Genomic DNA, 20,024 nt, shown 5'->3' with positions numbered 1-20,024 from the left:
GAAACGAATCTTGAGGGAGGATTCCGCGGCGTCGGAAGCAAGGCGAAATTAGCGGGTTCGCGGCAAGGCGGCCGGTTAACCAAAGGCGGGGAGGCTTTAATCCGATTTGCATTTAATCAGCACGCGAACCGTGCGATGAATATTCAAAACACACATCCGACCATTTTGCTCGATCGTCGAAGCGTCGCGTCACGAGCGCCCCGCTGTGCATTTATCTCTCTGTTCGTGCTTGTCGCGTGTCGACCGTTGCGCCGGACACTGTTATCATATTCTCGTTCTATTATCAGAATGTGAAACGCAACGGTAATCTGTTTTTAATTGCACCTGAACCGCCGCCACCGTGCAATAAGGAATCAACGATCGCGCGCGTTTCCTTGCATAAAAGGAGAACGAGGACGATCGCAATTGTAGAAATGCAAATTGGTAAAATGATAAAAAAATGGCGAAAGAACAATATCTTAGAGGAATTACTTGTTTATTTATTGGTTAACGCGTCCCAGACGAATCACGAGATATCTCGTGTTCCGTGCGTTATTGCTTTCCGATGGAATCACGAGATATCTCCTGCTTTATTGCCGATGAATATTCATTAATCTGTAACGCTCAACAACAGCTTGATTTTTGAGCAAATTTACTCTGCTTAATCGTGCCGCGCCGATGCTGTTTGGCATTCGCGAATCTATCACTCGTGATCATGAAACGTATTTAAATTACAAAGATCTCTCTTCAGAACGACGAGTAATAACTTGTTTCAATCGATCGCTTAGGTATCGCATTCTTTCGTATCGTCGTTTCAGTAACGAAAACGACCGCTATCTAAAAACGAACTGAAACATTTCACAAAATGGAGCCGATACGAAGAGAAATCTCACTTTCCTCGATTCCTGGGGAAAGAAAAATGTTCGTTTCCGTAGCTGTCGATGGTACCCACGGCGGAGCCAAAGAATTCTCCCCGAGGGAGGTCAGCGATGCGACTCTCTCCAAACCCAGTGAATGCAGGGGTGTCGCGCGTTGTTTCCGTCGAAACGAGAACGAGAGTGCGGGCCAGTGAAAAGTGTGACACTCTCTCGACTCTCGCAGGGAAAGGAAGAAAAAAAAGTGAAAGAAAACGAGGAGCAAGATGGAAAGAGTGAGCGAGAGAGAGAGAGAGGGCTGAGTTATAATTTCGCAGCCGGTCGTCTAGGGTGGCAGGGATTAAAAGGGAAAAGCGGCCGCGTCGTTCGTTTCCGCGGCGTCCCGTTTCCACGTTCGCCGACGAACCCCTCTCGAGGAAGCTCATCCTCTTAGTAGCCTGTTAAATATTCACGAGGAGCGGCCGTTTCAGCGTGCGTTACCGAGACGACGAGCCACGGGACCATCTAGGCCCGAGCCTCTGGTTCACCTGGCGTCGGACTACGAGCCCCTTGGGAGAGCCTTGGAAGAACCAACCCTCCTCCACCCACGCGCTCCTCCGAGCAGACAAAAGCCTCGTTAAGATTTCCTCCTTCGAAATTACTATGCGTCCGATTAAAAGGCCCGTTCTTGGTTTCATTAACCCTTTGCGCTCGACGACCTTTTTGGTCAGGCGGCTCTGCAACTCGAGACAATTTTAAAGTTTACATTTTGAAAATGATAATTATCGAAGTTCAAGTTCTGTAGTGGTGTTTGGTGTGATCAAAAAACACTTACCAGGACATTCTGAGTCGCCAGGATCTTGTGGGTGATCGCTGCTACTTCCGAATTCACTGTCTATTACACTAATTTTTCTATTTCTCACACGCGATACGTCATTACTGTTTACACTTGTTCTACCACTAATTTAATCATGATCAATTTAAAATCAAACTCGCCTTAAAACTTTCAAACGAGTGGTGCAAAATTTCGCGACAAATGTGCTCGCTACGACCGTCGAAACTGTACTAACGTTAGACACATCGTATTCAGGACCTACAGTCGTACAGGAATTTACGTCACAATGTCACTTTCCAACCGAAGACATAAACAGCCTAAGGGGCCTATTCACGAACCAATACTTCGTATTTATTAACTGGAGATAACGAAATTCAGCGTAAATACAGCCGCTCGAGTTGCCACGCGAAACATCGTGGCGACTGAGAGTCGCCGTTCGAGCGCAAAAGGTTAAACTTTCAACCCTCTCGGCTTATTTATGCGTCTGGCGTACGCGTGTTTCTCTCGCACTCCTCGCGGTACATCTGTTTCGCGAGCAATTGTTTCGGGTAAGCAAACGGAATTGTGTCTTTTTATTGGATATTAAAGGGAATGCGTGTGATTTGTGAGTAACTGGGGTTTGTCGGGATTGTAAGTGGATAATTCGATCTTGATGGTCGCTGGGTTTGAATTAGAAAAATTCTACTTTGTTTCTCTATTTTACGTAGGTCTGGGATACCGTGGAATCTGGAATTGCACGGCTCATAATCGTCACGGTCGATGTAGTCATCGCTGCTTTTACGCAGGCTGGTTCCACGGCTCGTTCGCGTTGAAGTTCGCGAAACTATCCAGACGAATTTCGCGGCTACCTTCGACGTAGACTATGTACTAGACCTCTTCACGGACCTTAACCTTTTTATCGCCTCTCCTGCTCGAGATGAATTTTAACGCTACTTTGAATTCTAAGCACCTTTAAGTGCTCCTCTTTACGTACTTGGTTATGGTCCCTCTTCCTTTCGTGCCTTCATGCTTTATTGGCTGTTTATCGAAACCACCGACAGTTGGGTACAAACTTGTTTCGTAGTTATAGGTGCAAAGTTTTTATTATACATGAAAATCATGGAGAGAAAAGTGTTTTAGGAATATTAATATCATTTTAATTTTCTATACATCGTAGCTATGATCGATTGAAATATATGAAACGAAATTGATTTCCATAATTTCAACTGAAGTCAATTCTTAACAGGACGAGTCGAATAATAATGAACTTGCTAGAGTTAGAATAGAATTGAATTGCATCAGACTGTTCGACTGATGTTGTTCGAAACGAATTCACTGACATCTCTGAATTCGCTGTCAACGGCCGAATACTTAGAAATATTTGTCAGCTATTTAACATGGACGCTCTTTGCATCGATCGCGTCGTTGTGTCGCGAGATTCACGTATGACGCATCCTCGAGATCTTTTTGTGAGTCAAGGAGCGTATATTTCTAGAAATATCGATCGTCTAACGCATCGCTTTGTTTGCCAAGCAACGATGAATGACAATTTCGTTCGGGAACTTGTTCGACGTTCGAGGAAGAGTGATGTTGTATAAACTGGACGCTTCTGTCATTAATTGATTATTTTAATAGAATCACATATGAAAGTACAAAATTCTATTATACAGACTATTTATATCCGTTAGTAACTTATCGGTACTTTACAATGAAAACGTAATTGAATGTTACAACAACTAATAACATACAAATTGTAATGTTCGTTTGACATGGCAATTAATATAAATTTATGATGCACTCTGTCATCGTTCGGTGGTATTAATGATACGTAAATTCACGGTGGAATCGTATTAACGTCCCCATCCGGCTCTGCAATGAAGAATATACAATCTAAAATACCCTTAATATCATATATCCTTTTTAATCAATTGTTGCGATCAATTTATGTTACATACCCGACATGGGTGTAGGACAGAGTGGATGATCTTTGTTCGTAATTACGATACGTGTTATCGCCATCGTCGTCTCGTTCATAGAAAGGTCTGCCAAACCAGAACAGATAGGGATAGTGCACCGTGTCCTTCGTTGCCAGCAATTCGTCGTCATCTGCAAAACGAGTCGCGATGTTCGACTATGAATCTATGTCAATTAGAACTTGGCACCACGAACAGTTAAGAAAATCGACAGCCTTGCAATAATATAAGTAGTTAATAATCGAACAATTCTCACGGAGAAACTATTTGTTTTATCGCGAAGCTGAATTGAACTGTAAAAAATATAATTTCGAAGACGACACAAACTATATTTCTGTATACAACTTCTGGTTTTTCTCATTACGATACATTTTTCCAATATTTTACACTAGTTAGCTTATCGCAGAAACAATTTATTAAGAAACTTACAATTGTCGACACCCGAAATGGGTTTCGCGGCAACGATAACGAGCACCAAGCCCACGACGAAGAGGAACAGGACGCGTTTCTCCATGGCTTTAAGTCTCGAAGGCACACTCGCGGTCGTACGAAATCGTAGTCAACTTTTGTCTGATCACCGATTGGCCTGATCCAGTCTTATATACGCTTGAACGGCGTACGCACCATGACACACTGATCTGTTTGCATTGCATCAAAGGAGCTGTTAATTTGCGTTCGAAAACATATCGAGGATGACGAATTCCGCTAATGAAATACGCAAAATCGTCGAAGTTGCTTCGTTCCTCGTTTCGCGTGCAAATAAAAACAAATTCGAATTCGCCAATTAAACGTGTGTCGCGCAATCTCTTAGCCGTTCGATCAATTTAACCGTTGCACGCTTTCGTTCGAAGGCGTTGTCTTTCCTCGAGGAAATGATCGACTGGTTCAACGAACGAATTTCTTCATTTCCCCGTTGACGCTTGAAAAATATTTATTTCTCGATCAGTTCGTTAAATGTGCGCGCGATTTTCGAAAATTGATACATCGATATCCTCTGTAATTACTTAAGAGCGGTTATAATTAACCAGTTTAGTAACGAGTAGAAGAGAAATTTAATTATGCGCGGTATCTATGAAATATTGAGAAAAGTTTGAAAAGTAGAGTTAAGATAATAAGGTTTCCCAGCCTCGAATTGACAGTGCACACAATAACAGGCGATAGAACGTATTTTCCGCGCAACTAACCTAACGTAACCTAATCATCGTCAAACTATGACGATCGTCCCAGAAGTGCTGGCAAGTTCGAGTAATCGCTGTTAACGGGTATCAGGGGAATACCTTGGCTCAAATTAAACCGTTAAACACCTTATCTCGATACAGGCTCATTGGCTGGTATCGCTCGAAAATTAATGCCGTTTTCATTACCATTATCGTTACCGAATTAGTGTAATTTTCTACTTAGGCACACGCACTCCATTATCGTCTCCGCTCGTCCGACCGATAACTAAGCCCTCCTGCTACGTGCTGTCTTCCCGATAACGGGAACAGACAATTAGTTTTGCAAATTATCGTCACGCCGCGTAAATTCATAAGTGAAGACCCAAACGAACTACCTGGCTACTTGTTCGCGAAACAACGCGTGTTTTACAAATTGCTTGGAAACGAAACGCGGAAGAAAATATTCCTACGATACGTTTCGTCTTACAGAGAATTGTCCTGTCTCAAGTAAAACCAGTGGAGTAAAGTGACTCGAGATCGTGCAACGACTGAACCTTCTTCTCAGTCGATCGCGCTAAATTTGAATCACCAGAGTCGACGGCGAGAGAACCTTCACGCAATAATTCCCTCGGTGTTACGGTTGATTTAAAATTATTCATGGAATACTTATCAATTTTCCGCGGAGATTCGAATGGGATCACGTCGGAATGTTATTCGAATACGGGTGAGAAGTTTGATGGCCCCTTTCGCACCCTCTGGCTACGGGTTACCTCGAGTTCACCGCGTGCATCTTGCGAACAAATAATGAGCAAGAAATTAGCTGCTGGGGATTCGATTCCACCGGGTGAACGGAAACTTCGACGTCAATTAAACGCGCGACGGTAACACCACTGGTCCCAATAATCCTATAGAAACTTACGTAATGCTGGTTTCATCGAGGCCTCCACCGAGGTTGTTCTTAAGTCCCATATCCGATTACAATTGTTGCTTAGGTCTTAGAGCTCCGTGGTTCCGACACTTCGAACTATTAATGCAATTTGACGCGAGCAACGAAAGGATCAATGGAAAGTCGAATATCCGCCCGGCGGAACACTCGAGTTAATTGAAATGCTTGCATCGAGGGTGAAATTTACGATGGCCACTCGCGGAATTATTACTATATACTATTATACCGTGGACGAAATGTTTTTCGAGGCTATGGTGTGGTCGCGTTACTTGTTAAATTAAAATAAATCCGACATTGCTTTTAAAAATATTAAAAATATTTATGGAAGCCGTGAAAGTCATGGGTTCGTGGTTGCGGAATTACGAACGGTAATGGTAATTTTAATTGCACGATTTAATTGGCCGCCCCCTTGAAATTCGTGTGGCAAAAGTATACTCGCAAAGAGAGAATTCATTTGACATCGCACAAGGAGCAAAAAATTTCATCTCCCAACGGCGCAAAATGAAATGCTTGCCATTTTTCCTGCATTGTTCGAGCCACGGTTTCAATCGTCCATTATTGTTCCCCACCTTTTTCTATATCGTCTATAAAACTCTTTGTAACTTCAAAGAGTATTTTTATATTTTGCTCCAACAAATTCCGTGTATCCGTCCTCGATCGGTCGACAGGACTCGTTGCACGCGTTTCTTTGACTCCAGAGAACCGGCTCGCAGTTTCAATCCAGAAATCAATACTCCGACGAGTAAAGTACGCATCAATTGTTCCCCGTAAAACAAACTTAACATCCAAAGCAATTAAAAACATAATTTATATGGTCACGATGACACAGATTTTGTTTCCAGCGTACAATTACCTTACCGCCCTATAAATATTCACGACGACACAAAAAGACTGTTAAATTATTTCCAATAACTCACGCGCGTGACCCAGAATCTGCCAAAGCATCGATTTCAGAGAGAAAACGATCGAAAGCGAGAAGAACGGAAATTTACAAACTCCAAGTAGAAATAAATAAACTGTCCATCGAAAGGTGTCGCGGATACGCGTCCACTCGACTAATTAAATAGCAACAAAGTACATAAACTCGTATCCACAAGCTGGCATCAGACATTGCGCGGCGTGAAACTCGAAGCCTCGCTTCGACAGCATAATATCGCGTCGAGGGGTGGCTCGATTGGTATTCCGTAAAAACGGTCGGCCTCTTTAAATCGAGGGACTCGAGCGACGAAGCACTCCGGGTCGGCTGAGTGCCGATGCTTCGTTAATCGATTATCGTTATTAGGTTACCGACGACGCGCCGTTGAGCAGAGACAAGCCGCCAGCTTTGTCCCGCGCGTAGAACGCGGCTGGTCTCGTCGTCGCGTGGCGAGCTTTTCGCGCGCGCGACTCTTCCGACCGGAAAGCGACGCGCGGCCGCTGCGGAACGCGTCGAACGTCCGTTGAATAGGTAAGATCTGCTGCCGCGTTTCCGTCGCGGACGGTGACGCGCGTTTCGAACGCTTTGTTGGCGTCGTCAGCTGCGTCGCCGGTTTTCTGCTTTTTCTCTGGTGGAGATTGACGTGGCTAGACAGGACTGTCGAGGGTGTTGTCCCTCGAACAGCGTTCAGAGGGAGATTCGAACGAATGGAGTTGATTGTACGTGGTTTCCTTCGACGGTATTTTAATGGATATTCGAAAAGGGAAGCACGTGTTGAGGATCGAGAAGAGTAATTATTTTCTTTTATTGTAGAAAGATATTTGTGGAGGATTTTTTTTGGAAAATAATCTTATGTATCGCACCTAAGAAAAGTGTGAAATTCAGGTTCTTGAAACATGTACACAAGTTGCGTGACGTATTTAATTTCGACAGATCCACGTCGCCGTTCAGAAATTACGCGACGCGGCAGTCGTCGCGCTGAACCACGCGCGTTATTCGATCCAATGATGGTCGTTGGTCAGCTCTCTTGATCATCGTGAGAGCCACTATTGTGCCGGATAACTGGCTGATACATTGCAAAGATTATTACCCTTGGCACACATTCGCGGCCATTTTGCGAACACCACCACCATCGAGACGACGACTATGAAATTTTATTCAACAAGACGCGAAAGAGTAGCCGATTCATCGCCGTGATGGGAACAGCGAAATTGAACCACTGAAGTGCCATTCGCGATGCCCTATAAAATTCTAAGGGATGGCTATTCGCTCGTGGTTGACGATGAGTCGTAACTTTGGCTGATGTTCCGTAGCAGTTAATTACTCAAGTTAACGTAGCGAGTCATCGAGTTGACGTGCTTCTTTGAGAGAACGCAGAAGGAAAGGGTTGCGTCTCATGATTGCTTCACTCGCACGTCCACCCGAGATCGACCCCATCGCGATCCATTGTCAGCGTTCCAATAATTCCCGTCCGCTACGGCCCCAAAGATTTCCCCTTTTTACCCCTTTTTCACCCCTTTTTCACCCGTTTTCATCGGCTCTGCAAAGGGGGATGCCGTTGTTCCTCTGGTACGTCTTCGACCCCGAGTCCGATCACGTTTCGCGCCGAGTGCCTCCCTCTCGACCTCCACGGGGGCCACTTCGTGAAGCCTCCGAGTGCTCCGTTCTGTAATACTCCCTCCTCGACGCCACGGACCCTTTATCGAGGGAGATTTCTTCCTTTGTCGAGGGACATCAGCTAACATCGGAGCCCTGTGTCTCCTTTGGCGCGGAACTTAATAAGATGGCCCTGCTAAACGCGAGACTTTGAGGATTTTTCCCGATGAACAACCTCATTCCACGTTCGCCGGTAATTGGCCGCGCTATTCAGTCGCACGTACGCAAACATTCGTATCGCGCGAGCCGCGTACGGTAATTTTAATTAAAGAAAGTGGATTACAGGGGATTAACGTTGCTGCGAGCGACGGAATGGCAACGTAGTAATAATGAGGTGTATATGCCTAGTTTGCATCGAATCATTATTAGCCGGTGTAGGTAATTAAGGGTTGGAGTGGTTCGAAGGGTTGTTGTTACCTCGATTGATTTGAGAGAGGCGTACCGATGCGTTTTCGTCGAAACTATTTTCAACGGGTTTATACGCGGAATGGACGAGAGATTGTAATGGCAATTAGAAATTGACCTACATTACGATAAATAAGCAAGTAATTACGGACGAAACGAACGAAATATTCTTCTGTTGCGCGCGTGGAAAAGAAACTTAAACAGTCGGAATGGCTCGCTATTCTTTAACTCAAAACGCGCTGACTTTGTACATTAATTTAAAGTTAGACGAGAGGTATACTAATTTACTCGTGCCTGGCGCTTTTGTACAGCTGCAGGAAGCCGAATTATCCGGTTAGCTTTCCTTTTTGCCAAGCTGAATTATCCGGTTAGCTTTCCCAATTTGGCGTCGCCTTTCGTAGAAACCCGCTGCACGGACGCGCGCAAATATGTAACGAGGAAACATTGCACAACTTATTAATTCAAGGAAACTGACTAATTCACCGGCGTTTGTGTCTTTCTCGAACGTGACGTTCGAGTCGCAACGCATCGAACCGAGCACTAAACGATTCTAATGAAATCGTCAAACACGCAGTCAGAATTCTGCAAGCAAACATAAACGATGGTTCAAATTTAAAGGATGGCTCACGCAATTTGCACAAATTCCATCTGTCAACCAATTACTTTGGGGCAATTTGCAAATAGAATACCTCATCGAAATCAGGGTTCTTTCTAATGTTATATCGGGGCAATTGATGCTCGAATGAAACGTTTGTCCATTTAGAAGGAGACTTCCTCGCTTCTAACTATTAACGCTTTAAGGACGTTCCAGTCGTTAAAGGAAAACGATGTTTGCCGTTTCCGTTCGCATTGTCGCGCTCAAGGACGCATAGTTACGCTCTGCGTGTTAATCTCGAATTTATCGATACGTACCGCGTGCATTTACATAATGCATCAGATGGCGTTTTCGCATTTCAAAGGAATTACTGCGACGCGTGTGACCAACGAACTCGTCGATGGCCCATGCAACGCGTGTACCAAACTGATCGGTCTAATTGAAGCATTCGTTATATTTATCGTTAACTGCGTCAGTGTACGGTTATTTATAGTTGCAGCTCGAGTAGCTTTCATTTTCGACAATTTTAAATACGTCATCGATATATCAGTCGCACGCATCATTCATTACTACTCATTTCTTCTTATCGATCACTTATCACGATAGAAGATATTAATACCTTACCATCCACTGATATACCATTTTTTTTTTATATAGCCAAGTGTTAATTGACATGATCTCCTGGTAACCCTCATAATTGATTAACACGAGCGCAGCTTCGTCTCTATCGATAGTTTTATGAATGACAACGAGGCGCGTTAGAATTAATTAGCGATCGCGTATCACGCACTCGTTCAGCTATGCGGCACGTTTAATAAGAAAGGAAAAGCGTAGCTCGACCTGATCCGATTACGAATTAATTTCGAAAGTGGCCCGACACTAGCAAGCCCGCCTCTGTCGCGCGTAACGCGAACAATTAAGGGGGTGCGATTATTGCACGTTAGCTACCCGACCAAAGTAGCCAAGAGGAACGCGTGAAATTTGCATAGTTGGAGAAATTATCATGCGACGCGTAAATACGCTCGCATTAAAAAGCTGCGTCGCGCTCGATAGTAAGAATACCAATGGAAACCGGTTCCCTGCGACACGGAATAACTTATAGCAATACGTGTCACACTGCGATGGAATTTATGTCATCCGTGTAATCGTTTCGCTCAGACGAATTATCCGTTTAACTGGGAATAGTTCTGTAACTCCCGTCAAGAGAATTAATGACGGTCCAACCTTCGGCCTTTAATTCAGCGCTCCAGTCGCGAGCCGATCGATACGTAATTTATTTTAAAAAAGTCCCCACCGGCCCGCTATTTTTGCCACGCGTTAACACAGCCATGATTATTATTAGGCGGGCTTAATCGATCGCGCACATGGCCGGTGCGAAGCTTAACCACCTACCAACGATTAGTATCGTTATTAAAATTCCAGAATCTCTCGCTCAAATAACCGTTCGAACCAAGTATTTCACTAAGAACACAAATGCGAACTTGTCATTCTCGATGGTAAACGATTCGACCTGCGACATAGTCGCAGATGTTCGCACGACCCACTTCGATCGCCCAAGGTGACAAATTTTCTCACTTAACGCGAACGCGCGTGACGATTTAACGGAGCAATGTCATCGATAGAGACCACGGATGTCCAATTAATAATTCGTACCCTTCGACGATTTTAGTATCTCGAAAAATTGCTGGAAGATCGGTCCGACGGTTGGTCCCGGTCGCAGTCTCGCGGATCGATGGCGGCGATCGTGGATCCCATGACCTTCCGGCCCGTGGTCGTGGTCTGCGAGTAGTCCCACGGCCTATTTCCGTCAGCGGGTACCCCACAGGTTCCACATCGATGCAGTCTATTCTAGGCGGTGCACGAGCACGGCGCACCATGCCAATCAGGCGCCGCTCCGTTGGCCACAAAGAGGTACTCTCTTTCCGTCGACGCGATGGGGGGACAGAGTTCACGGCGCGTCGGTGCTCTGTGTTGGTGTAATTGAAGTGACGGAAGCCAGGCAAGGTGTGGTGACCACGTTCCAGCGCGATGTAAACAGCGCTACCAGGTCGAGCTCCAGTGCACCGAGCACCGTTCACGAAGACGGCCGTGCGCCGTGGTCTCGCCATCGCGGACGCGTCTCTATCCGTACGAGATCCAGCCAGAGGGTGGTTAATGGCGCGACGCAGCGGTGCGTTCTTAGCCCAGTCGATGGATCACTCGAGCGTCCAGTCGATCGTTTCTCACCCCCTTCGTACGGCGACGATACAGACGCGGCAGTGAGAAACGGACGAGCCATCGCGCGGTACCGAGCAGACGGAAGGGTAGCATTCGACGACTGCCACCCCTACGCGTGAAAAACGCGGCGCCAGAGTTCCGCGGAAGGTTCGCCGGACAATCGATACCGAGTGGTGTCTCCGTCGCGCTCGAATCGAGAGGCTGCGCGAGTAAGATTCAAATGAACGTGACAACGGGGGAACGCTGGCGTTGATAACGGTTCGCGATATCAGCCGGCGTTAGTGGAGTACATCGGAGATTAGCCGGTGTGGCACGGATCGATGGAAGCCTCGCAACGAGGCGGGCAGACACGTGCATCGTCACGCGACCAGTTCAAGTGCATCGTCGAGGAAAACAAACACTCGATTCGTATAATATCCTAGCAGAGGATAGGGCGTGACTTTTAAGGGTGGCGCGCATCGGTCCACTCGTCGCTCCCGTGGTCGCGAGGGACGATCGAGGCGAGCGGAATCGGTAATTCTAGCGCCGTTACCGTCTCGCACGAGTCGTACGCGAGCAGGTGGTTGATTAATTATCGATCGCGGTACGAAACTAGCTCTGGTACGAGTTACCGGTGATTAAGGAAGCATCGCGGGGCCTCGCATAAATACTGGTCGCGCCCACCGCGATCGCCGGTACGATCGCGGAACGGGTGTGTCTTTCACGTGCGGGCCAGTCATTAACCATCGCCACTCGGGGCGAGACGCAGCTCGCCTCTGCGGAGAAGCGAGATTGATTACCCTCGCACTCGCCTAGATCCACGGCCACCAGGAAACTTTCTGCTCCGCCACGTTTCCACCCCCTTCGTCGAGCAGTGTCTTCCGATTAAAACAGTTTACGCGCGCCCGTGGAAACACCCGAATCGACGCTGACGAAGTAGAAGAGGGACAGGGACTGCCGTTAGGGGTAGCAACGGTTCGCGAAAAGACTCTCGCTGTGGATCGCTGTGGATCGTGGGATCCGAGGAGAGCGTCTCTGCGTTGCTCATTGGGAAACCAGGAACCGTGACGGGATAAAGGGAACGAAGTTCCCTTCTGCCTCGGTTGCAGACACGGTGGTACCTGTCGTGCACGGAGGGGGTGGCTCGCGATACGCCACGCGCAATAAAATCGTTCGATGCAAATGCACGGTGGCCTTCGTGGGAGCGTTTCGTGAATATTCAGCAGGACACGGTGAAACGGGCATTGATTGAACAAAGAGGGGCTTCCGCGTGGAAAGTGCAGAGAGCCGTATCGCGAGGATGAGGAACGGCTCGACGCGGTCGCTTTCGTCTAGGCGTTGTTGTACCGCGTGACGCCGCGCGTTGCTCGATCGCCTCGTCGTGGACCCTCCTCTCGACGAGACACACGTGAATGCCATTTGGCGAATACTGGTGGGTTCTGCCGGTGAATGGTGGTTCTGGTGGTTATCGTCGATGATCTGATTTGGTTGCTGCCTTCGCCCTCGGTTCCTTGGGGACGCCCGTGGTCGTCGATGCGATGAGCTTGTTGCGATTCGGCCCTTTTAAGGACGGTACGTTGGCTTTAATCAACTTTGTTGTTAACATCTCTCTGTGTGTACGCGATCTCGTATCGCGATATTGGATTATCAACTGGTAATTAATTCTGGATATCGCCCTGGCTTCGATCGAATTTATTACTCGGATTGGAAGCTTCGCGTTCGGGTGGATGTCGTATTAAAGAGTGGCGCATCTTTTGGCATAGCAAATTAGAGAAAATAATTTCCCAAAATTTTTCCGTAAATCGGCAAATACACCCCCATTTGCATGTTTTCGAAATGTAAAACCTAATGAAAAAGTGCCTTCCCGTGCAGCTAGATCAAAAATTCCAACGGCATTTTAAGGGTTGCCGCGGGGTGTTCGAGTGTTCAGCATGGAAACGTAGTACTTAGAATAATTAGAGGACGGGGAAAAGCTGTGAAAAGCTAAAGAGACTCTAGCAAGATGAGAAGTACTATGACGCGTGTAATTAAAATTTCTTTCACCCTCTACGATGTTCATTCTTCGTAATGCCCCGAACACTGCACTGTTACGTTGCGCGGAGAGGTATACAAGTAACCTCGGTTCCGAAAGTCCCGGTCGGTTTACTGGTGGAGAGTATCTTGAAACGAATAAATGAATACGTGACAAAGAAAAAGCGAACTTCCCGATACGCTTTATCGACGAACAGTCGTCCAGCCTTTGCACAGAGAGCCAGGACACAAAGAGCGTATCTCTTTTCACGTAACGTCACACAGCGTCCATGGAAAGGCGGAACAACGACCGTACGACTCGATTATTTTTCGTTGCATTGTCAGAAACGCCGATTTGTCGAGCCGGTCCGCGGATACTCGCAATCTGTTTTTAATATCCACCAGCCGGTAACAAAGCCCGTTTCCCTTTCCGAGCGGTTTCATTTCCTGCATCCCATTAACGGTGGGCAGCGTTGCGTCCGATTGTCGAAAGTATCCGAAATATTTCCCTGGCCAGCGATCGTGCAAACCCATTAATCCGATTGCATCGATATCGGCGAAGCGCGACAGGCTGATACGCGTGTCGCGAATTAATTCGTCCAACGAATGAATCGGCCAGGTAAACACGTTCGATTTATCCAGTCCCTTCTTTTTCTCTCGTTCTTTTCTCTCTCTTTCTCTCTTTGTCAGCATCAACCGCCATGAATGGACCGTAAACATTTGCGCGCGTGTATCGATAGACGTGGGATGGAATATGCAGCGGAGATACCGTCAACCGGTGAAATATTAACGTTTCGTTACATTTGCGTGTCGTGTCTGTAATTGTTTCGCTGGACGATAGTGTTAGAATTGAAATTGCGATTTGTAATTCGCGTGAGAGAAGTCTCGCGCGTTGTCAACAGAAACGGGGTGGTATATACCGTGGATTAAGGGGCGTGTTTGAGGGGCATGGATCAGGATCGACGAGGTGCAGACTCTTCTGCGGCGACTTGGCGGCAACTCACGCGATGCATTTGGGTCATCGATTGGATCGTGGCCGGGCAATAATGCTTGTAACCTTCGAAAATCCAACGAAGATGAATTGCCCGGAGAAATCTCGCCGCGCGAGCCCATGGAGCTACCCTTATGAATAACGCGGCGGTCGCTATTCGCGGATATCCGTGGCCTGGCGGGTGCAAAAATCTCAGCCAACTTTTAATAGACTATGAAAACTTTTCAATAAAACCGCTCTCTCGCCAAACTTTCCACTTGTATACCTTTCTCAGAGTGCTTTCCTGTGTCTGTTTTACCAACTTCGCTTCTAATTCCTACTTTTGTCGCGCGACGCGTGTAAACGGATGCACGCAAACGCGGACGTGGACGTGGAATATGAAACTAGCGCATGGTAAACGAGGATGTGCACGCGGTTATCGGAAGCACATTGTTTATGGTCTTCGAGAATATATATTTTCTTACTCTTAACTACGAGATATCCTCGTAGTGCTTTGCGCTACAAGTCTAGTAGGTTAATCAGAAAATAGAAAGCACAGTGAAACCGCAGAAGAATATGGACGTCGAGTAACCGTGAACAGATGGTCCTCTTTTCATTGGCTTAAAGAAGAAAAGCATGTTTCCATTACTCATAGAATGATCGCGTAATCTTTTCTCTAGCGTATCCCGCGAAGCGTGTGTCCGCGCGTGCGATGCTCCCCAGCTGAGGATCCACGTGATACGATTTTTCATCCTCACCGATGTCGCCCCTGCGACGAGCGAAAAAGCGCTGTAAACCCCGCGTAATTGCTGCGGGTGTCCCGGACATTTTAAAGGATTACATCGAATCCCTGTTATGGCGGTGAGAACCGCTGGCCCAGCCGAATTCGACGGAAGTTTCGCGTACGGAGGCAAACTTTCGCGACCGGTAATGCCAGGCCCACTTTATATCTGCCTCGACGCGAAACGCGCCGAGCAGCCACTTTAGAGAACAAACATTTCCATGCCTCCGCGGCGGGGGATCTTAGCGTCTCGACGTCCGGAAAAGCCTCGCGTCTACATCGCATAGGGTGCTCTCTTGTGCCTCGTGGACACTTTAAGCGATGATTTTCATCGAAAAGTTGATAATAAATTTGTAATCGAAACTTCGTATCGGAGAACACTTTTTAGAATTAGCAACGATTTATTTTAGATAGTACAATAGTTTCTATCGACCCAACTTGTACGTATCATTAGCGCACGTATACCACTGACGGACCTTTAAAAGCCATTTTGCAGGGATTTTAAAACTCGTTCTCGAAATCTCAGTAAGAATTTCACTTCTCGCGTGCACGTTACATTTTCACTCGTAACGTCAACCCTTAAAATTTCTCTCGCCATTATCCAACGTCGCACGAGCGTGTGTCGCTGGGATGAGAAACGCTCCCTCGTTGAAAATGCGGACCGAACGAGGAGGGTGGGAAAACGAGAGGGATGAGCGTGGAACGATTTTTCTTGTGAAGTGTGACAGTGGTTACATAACAACGAGGCGTCGCGGCGCCGCTCGTAAGACGCTCCAAGGCGTTCGAGCGCTCCCCTTCTTCTTGCCTCTTGTATTTCCTTCAGCCAGGCTACCGGAAACGCCTGTATTCCGTCGATCGAACGGAAAGATCCCGCGACCGTCTCGCAGATGTGGCTGCGCGCTTGGGCGATCACCGCGTGACGTTAGGTTACGCGAGGGTGAAATTTGAATGGCGGTTCTGAAAGAGGTTCTCCAGGCGAATACTTGGAGCGTGCGGAAGTAGGTTAAGGTTCGAATGGGTCGAGCTGTTGCGTAAGAGAGATCTGCTTTGTTATTTACCGCTGAGCGAGTTTGTTGTCGCCACGAGAGTATTTATTGATATATTATGTGGGAGTTGCGACCGGTTTCTGTACTGGCGAAAGTATTTTAATGGATTCCTTTGTTGGAAATTGTATTCACTTTCAGAATCTATCGGTTTTAATTCGTTCGCTGTTTGCATCTGTTCCGGAACAATTGAGTGTATTTCTAAACGGCACGACAAACGAATTTCGAGCCGAGTAAATTTCATTATCCACAGAAATGAACAGCAGCGTTATTTTACAATTGAATGGATACCAGTCGTGTTCTTCTCGCACGGTTCCCCGTTCTTTCCGTTGCTCCATTTTAAAGGGCCGTTTCTTCCGTTTCCGGTCGCGTGGCGAACTACTACGCCTAAGAACTTCCGCTCTTTCATTACGCTCTCCCAGCAGGAGGCGAGAGGATTCGCGTTCCCTTTTCGTATTCTCGTCGTACTCGCGCAATCGCGAAAGTTTTTCGCTTGAGACGTCTGCGTGTCCGTGTATCGAGAGAGGAAACGGGGAAAAGTCCAGGAAAAGGTGGCAACGAGCCGGTAAGGAGCAGCGTGTTCGTGGTTGTTGCGTTGGGACTAGTGGCGGATATCGATGATGGAAAAGTTGAGGAGTTTCGCGGAAAGAACAAGACGTCTCGACAGGATTTATCGTGTTTCGACTTTCGTGTACCATTGGCTCGTTCCGTGAAGGTACTCGCGATATACATGGTCCACTTTGACTCGAATTCAATTGAAAGTAAAACGTGGATGGCGCGATTTAATATTTAATATTACTCTCCCGTGTAGTTTCGTTTTTATCGCGGAACGAAGGAACAAGACGAAACGAACAAAAAGTTACACCTGCTTCTCGTTAAACGTTAATTACGACCAACACACTCGCGTTACTGAATCTCAATTTGTTCTCGTTGCAATAAAAAACGAATCTAGATTTGCCGCATTGTCCTCGCAATCTCTTTGTCTTCACCGCGTTCCCATTCGCACGATTCTTTTATCGAGCGACCGGTCGTGCCGACGGACAACGTTCCAAATTGACGCCAATAAAAACCACAATAACGTTAATGACGCGTTAATCGCGAGCCAAGAGCTTTGGAGGCGAGTCGCGAACACGCGTGGCGTCGAATGGCGATCGCTTTAAACTCACAGAATACAACGAAACTAATTTCTTACCGGTATTCCGCTTTATTTATCCTCTTTAAACGTTACCATCTTTTCAAGAACAGTTTATACTTTTCAAGAACACTGCTTAGCCAGCACGCATTTTTTCTTTGAGTTCCTGAAGTAATTCGGAGCGCACTGGCACACATCCGGAACGCATTCCTGAGGAATAGACGGTGCGTTAGAACGAAATGAAAAGCAACAAAATCGATACGACGTTCTCGTATCAACGATAGATAGAAATCACTCGATACTAACTTCAGGGCACAAAGTTGGTTTGGGTTTTCCACATTTCGGTTCGCAGAGGGTACCACAGCTTCTAAATACTTCGTTGGGAGGACAATTCGCGTTTACGCTGCTCACTGCACGAATATCGAAATAGCGAATAAGTCGTTCGATAATAGAGAATGATGGGATTTTTCTAAGAAAGAAAAGGGGAAGTCGTTCTCGGACGAGAGTGTATTGAAAAAAAAATAATAAAGAAGCAATGTTTCGTGGATGGCGTATGTTGGAAGTAGACGTTAGAGTACTCACCGCAGAAGCAAGCGACTGCAAGAAGTACAAGAAATATAACAGTACGAGACATCTTCCTTCCGAGTCTTGGATCACAGATCGATGGCGACTGTAGAAACTTTGGTACGTGTTTTAGAAGAATTCACGGGACGTGCCAGCTTTTATACCCAATAATTCGTCCTCGAGAACGTTCTTCTCGTCTCCGTTGTCGTTTTGTTTCGACACTTGTCAATTATATAACGCTCGAAATGCGAATACGAGTAATTACGTTTAGACACAACGATCTGGCGGGCTGGTAATGCGCGTGATGATAATTGCAAGTAATTTGAATTTGTTTCGCGTGGAATTATCGTAGATGTAGATGAAATTTCGCTGGTAAATTCCAATGGTTAAGAAAGAGTCGAAAAATGTATAGATTCAAATCCACCAGCCCTAAAACGTTTCGATGGCGCAACGATAGCAAATCGGGCCTCCCGGCGGAATAAACGGAATCCAATTTCCGGAAAGCAACGAAACGCGTCGAGAACCTAGCGATGGAACTAATTTCACGAGGCGAGTTAGCCCTGGTCGGGGTTACGCACTCGGTGTCCGCGAAAAGGGCGTTCCCCTATCGCGGTGCAGGCATTTACTTGCCGCGGAAGTGAAAAGCGACGCGGGACGGGGCGTAATACCGTGGACGAAACTATTTCAATAACAGGCCGGCGGCCACCCCCGCCGGAAATCGCAGAATTGCCTTCACCCGGGTTCCCCCTTATTTTCTATCATTTCTGTTTCCCTCTCTCGTCGAAGTATTACGACCGGCCCCAAAGGCTTCGAGTGCCTTTCGAGGAGCTGATGAAAGGTTCGGCTAGGAATGTATCTCCGTCTTTCCGCTGCGAGGAAGATTCTGTTGTTTTTCAAGAAGCTCGCCTTTCAATTTTTCGCCCGATATTTAATATCGTTCGCCTCTCCGCTGGATGTATTAAACTTTCTTCTATTCCCCGTTGGAGGAGGTACCATTCGAATGATCGAAGGGGTTCCTCGGGGTTGGCAACTAACTTAATATCGCGACTTGGTTCGAAGACGTATCGAACGATAGCGATATTAATGTTATTTTTACAAATTTTCGTACGGGATATTTATATTATCCCGCGTCAGACTGAAGTCGCACGTTTTAATCTTGCTTCTGTTCTTCTTGGAAGACAATCAATTCTAGCAAAACTAATTTAACGCCACGGTTCACATCCAGTTTATCGCTTCGCGGTAAAACATTTACCGTTATTAGAATTTTTCATTTCGCCAGCGATCTATATTCTCAATATCCCAAGCCATCGAAGGATCGATATTTTTTTAAGGAAACTGTGTGCGCACGGTACAATCTCTCGAGAACGCGCGCTACACTTTTTAATCCCCGAGGAGGTGACAATATCAGGTTCGAGGGTACGCTATGAATCAATTTCACCCGATCGATTGAACGCTAACACAACACGTGGCAGCTTGCGAGGAATAGACGGACCTTATTATCCTCGTTTTTTTTTTTTTTTAATTACCCTTCCTCGTTAGCCGGTCCGTTTTTAGCACGGAGAAAGAAGGAACGTCCCGCGGGAAGAGAGTGGCGGCGAAATATCGTATTATCTATAATTACTCGGTAGAAAGCGACGATCGTTTACGCGCGATTTGACGCTAATGCTCTCTCGTTCGATAAGCGGGGGGACGAGCTCGCTCCAACTTCAGTCGCCGCCATCAATAACGTTCGACGATGCGGGACGATAATAAATTTTCTGCTTCTTAGAGACGCGGAACGACTGCTGGCGGTTACACGCTCTGTTTTCCATCGCGGTGAAACCGGTCGCTGTTTTCGCGTTCGAACGATGCGGCGCTCATCTTCGTCGTGGATGTTTCCGTGCTTCGAATCGGTTGTCGCGAGGTTCGCGCGTTCGTTTTGCCTGGGAGTGGACATGGAAACGTTCGTTCGACGGGGCGGAAAGTAAGGTGCACGGTGTACGCGTAAGCAAATTTGCGCGATTTATTTGGACTCGACGGCGCGGTAAATTCGA

At 46.7% G+C, this 20,024-nt stretch overlaps 3 protein-coding genes across 4 annotated transcripts in view; 1 reads left to right on the top strand and 2 right to left on the bottom strand.

The window, feature by feature from the left end:
- LOC143426409 (phosphatase and actin regulator 2) overlaps positions 1–20,024 on the top strand; it is a 266,425-nt gene that overhangs the window by 15,710 nt on the left and 230,691 nt on the right. The window contains exon 1 of one of the 2 annotated variants that reach the window (XM_076899854.1): positions 12,924–13,063. The exons of the other annotated variant lie outside the window; for it this stretch is intronic. Within the exon in view, the coding sequence (XP_076755969.1) occupies positions 13,030–13,063 (34 nt within the window). The 5' untranslated portion in view covers positions 12,924–13,029. Of the gene's footprint in view, positions 1–12,923; positions 13,064–20,024 lie in introns of those variants that run through there. 2 annotated transcript variants of the gene reach the window in all.
- LOC143426410 (uncharacterized) lies at positions 3,479–4,195 on the bottom strand. The gene is made up of 3 exons (XM_076899856.1): positions 4,050–4,195; positions 3,603–3,753; positions 3,479–3,516 (listed from the first exon to the last, which is right to left on the bottom strand). The coding sequence occupies exons 1-3, from the start codon at positions 4,132–4,134 to the stop codon at positions 3,498–3,500; spliced, it is 255 nt and encodes an 84-aa protein (XP_076755971.1). The 5' UTR covers positions 4,135–4,195; the 3' UTR covers positions 3,479–3,497.
- LOC143426247 (chymotrypsin inhibitor-like) lies at positions 17,437–18,107 on the bottom strand. Its single transcript, XM_076899523.1, has 3 exons — positions 18,010–18,107; positions 17,734–17,837; positions 17,437–17,637 (listed from the first exon to the last, which is right to left on the bottom strand). The coding sequence occupies exons 1-3, from the start codon at positions 18,059–18,061 to the stop codon at positions 17,551–17,553; spliced, it is 243 nt and encodes an 80-aa protein (XP_076755638.1). The 5' UTR covers positions 18,062–18,107; the 3' UTR covers positions 17,437–17,550.

This window comes from Xylocopa sonorina, chromosome 8, assembly GCF_050948175.1.
Source record: "Xylocopa sonorina isolate GNS202 chromosome 8, iyXylSono1_principal, whole genome shotgun sequence".
NCBI lineage: Eukaryota > Metazoa > Arthropoda > Insecta > Hymenoptera > Apidae > Xylocopa > Xylocopa sonorina.
Note: the sequence above shows the minus strand (reverse complement) of the source record. Positions and strands in the feature narration are given on the sequence as shown.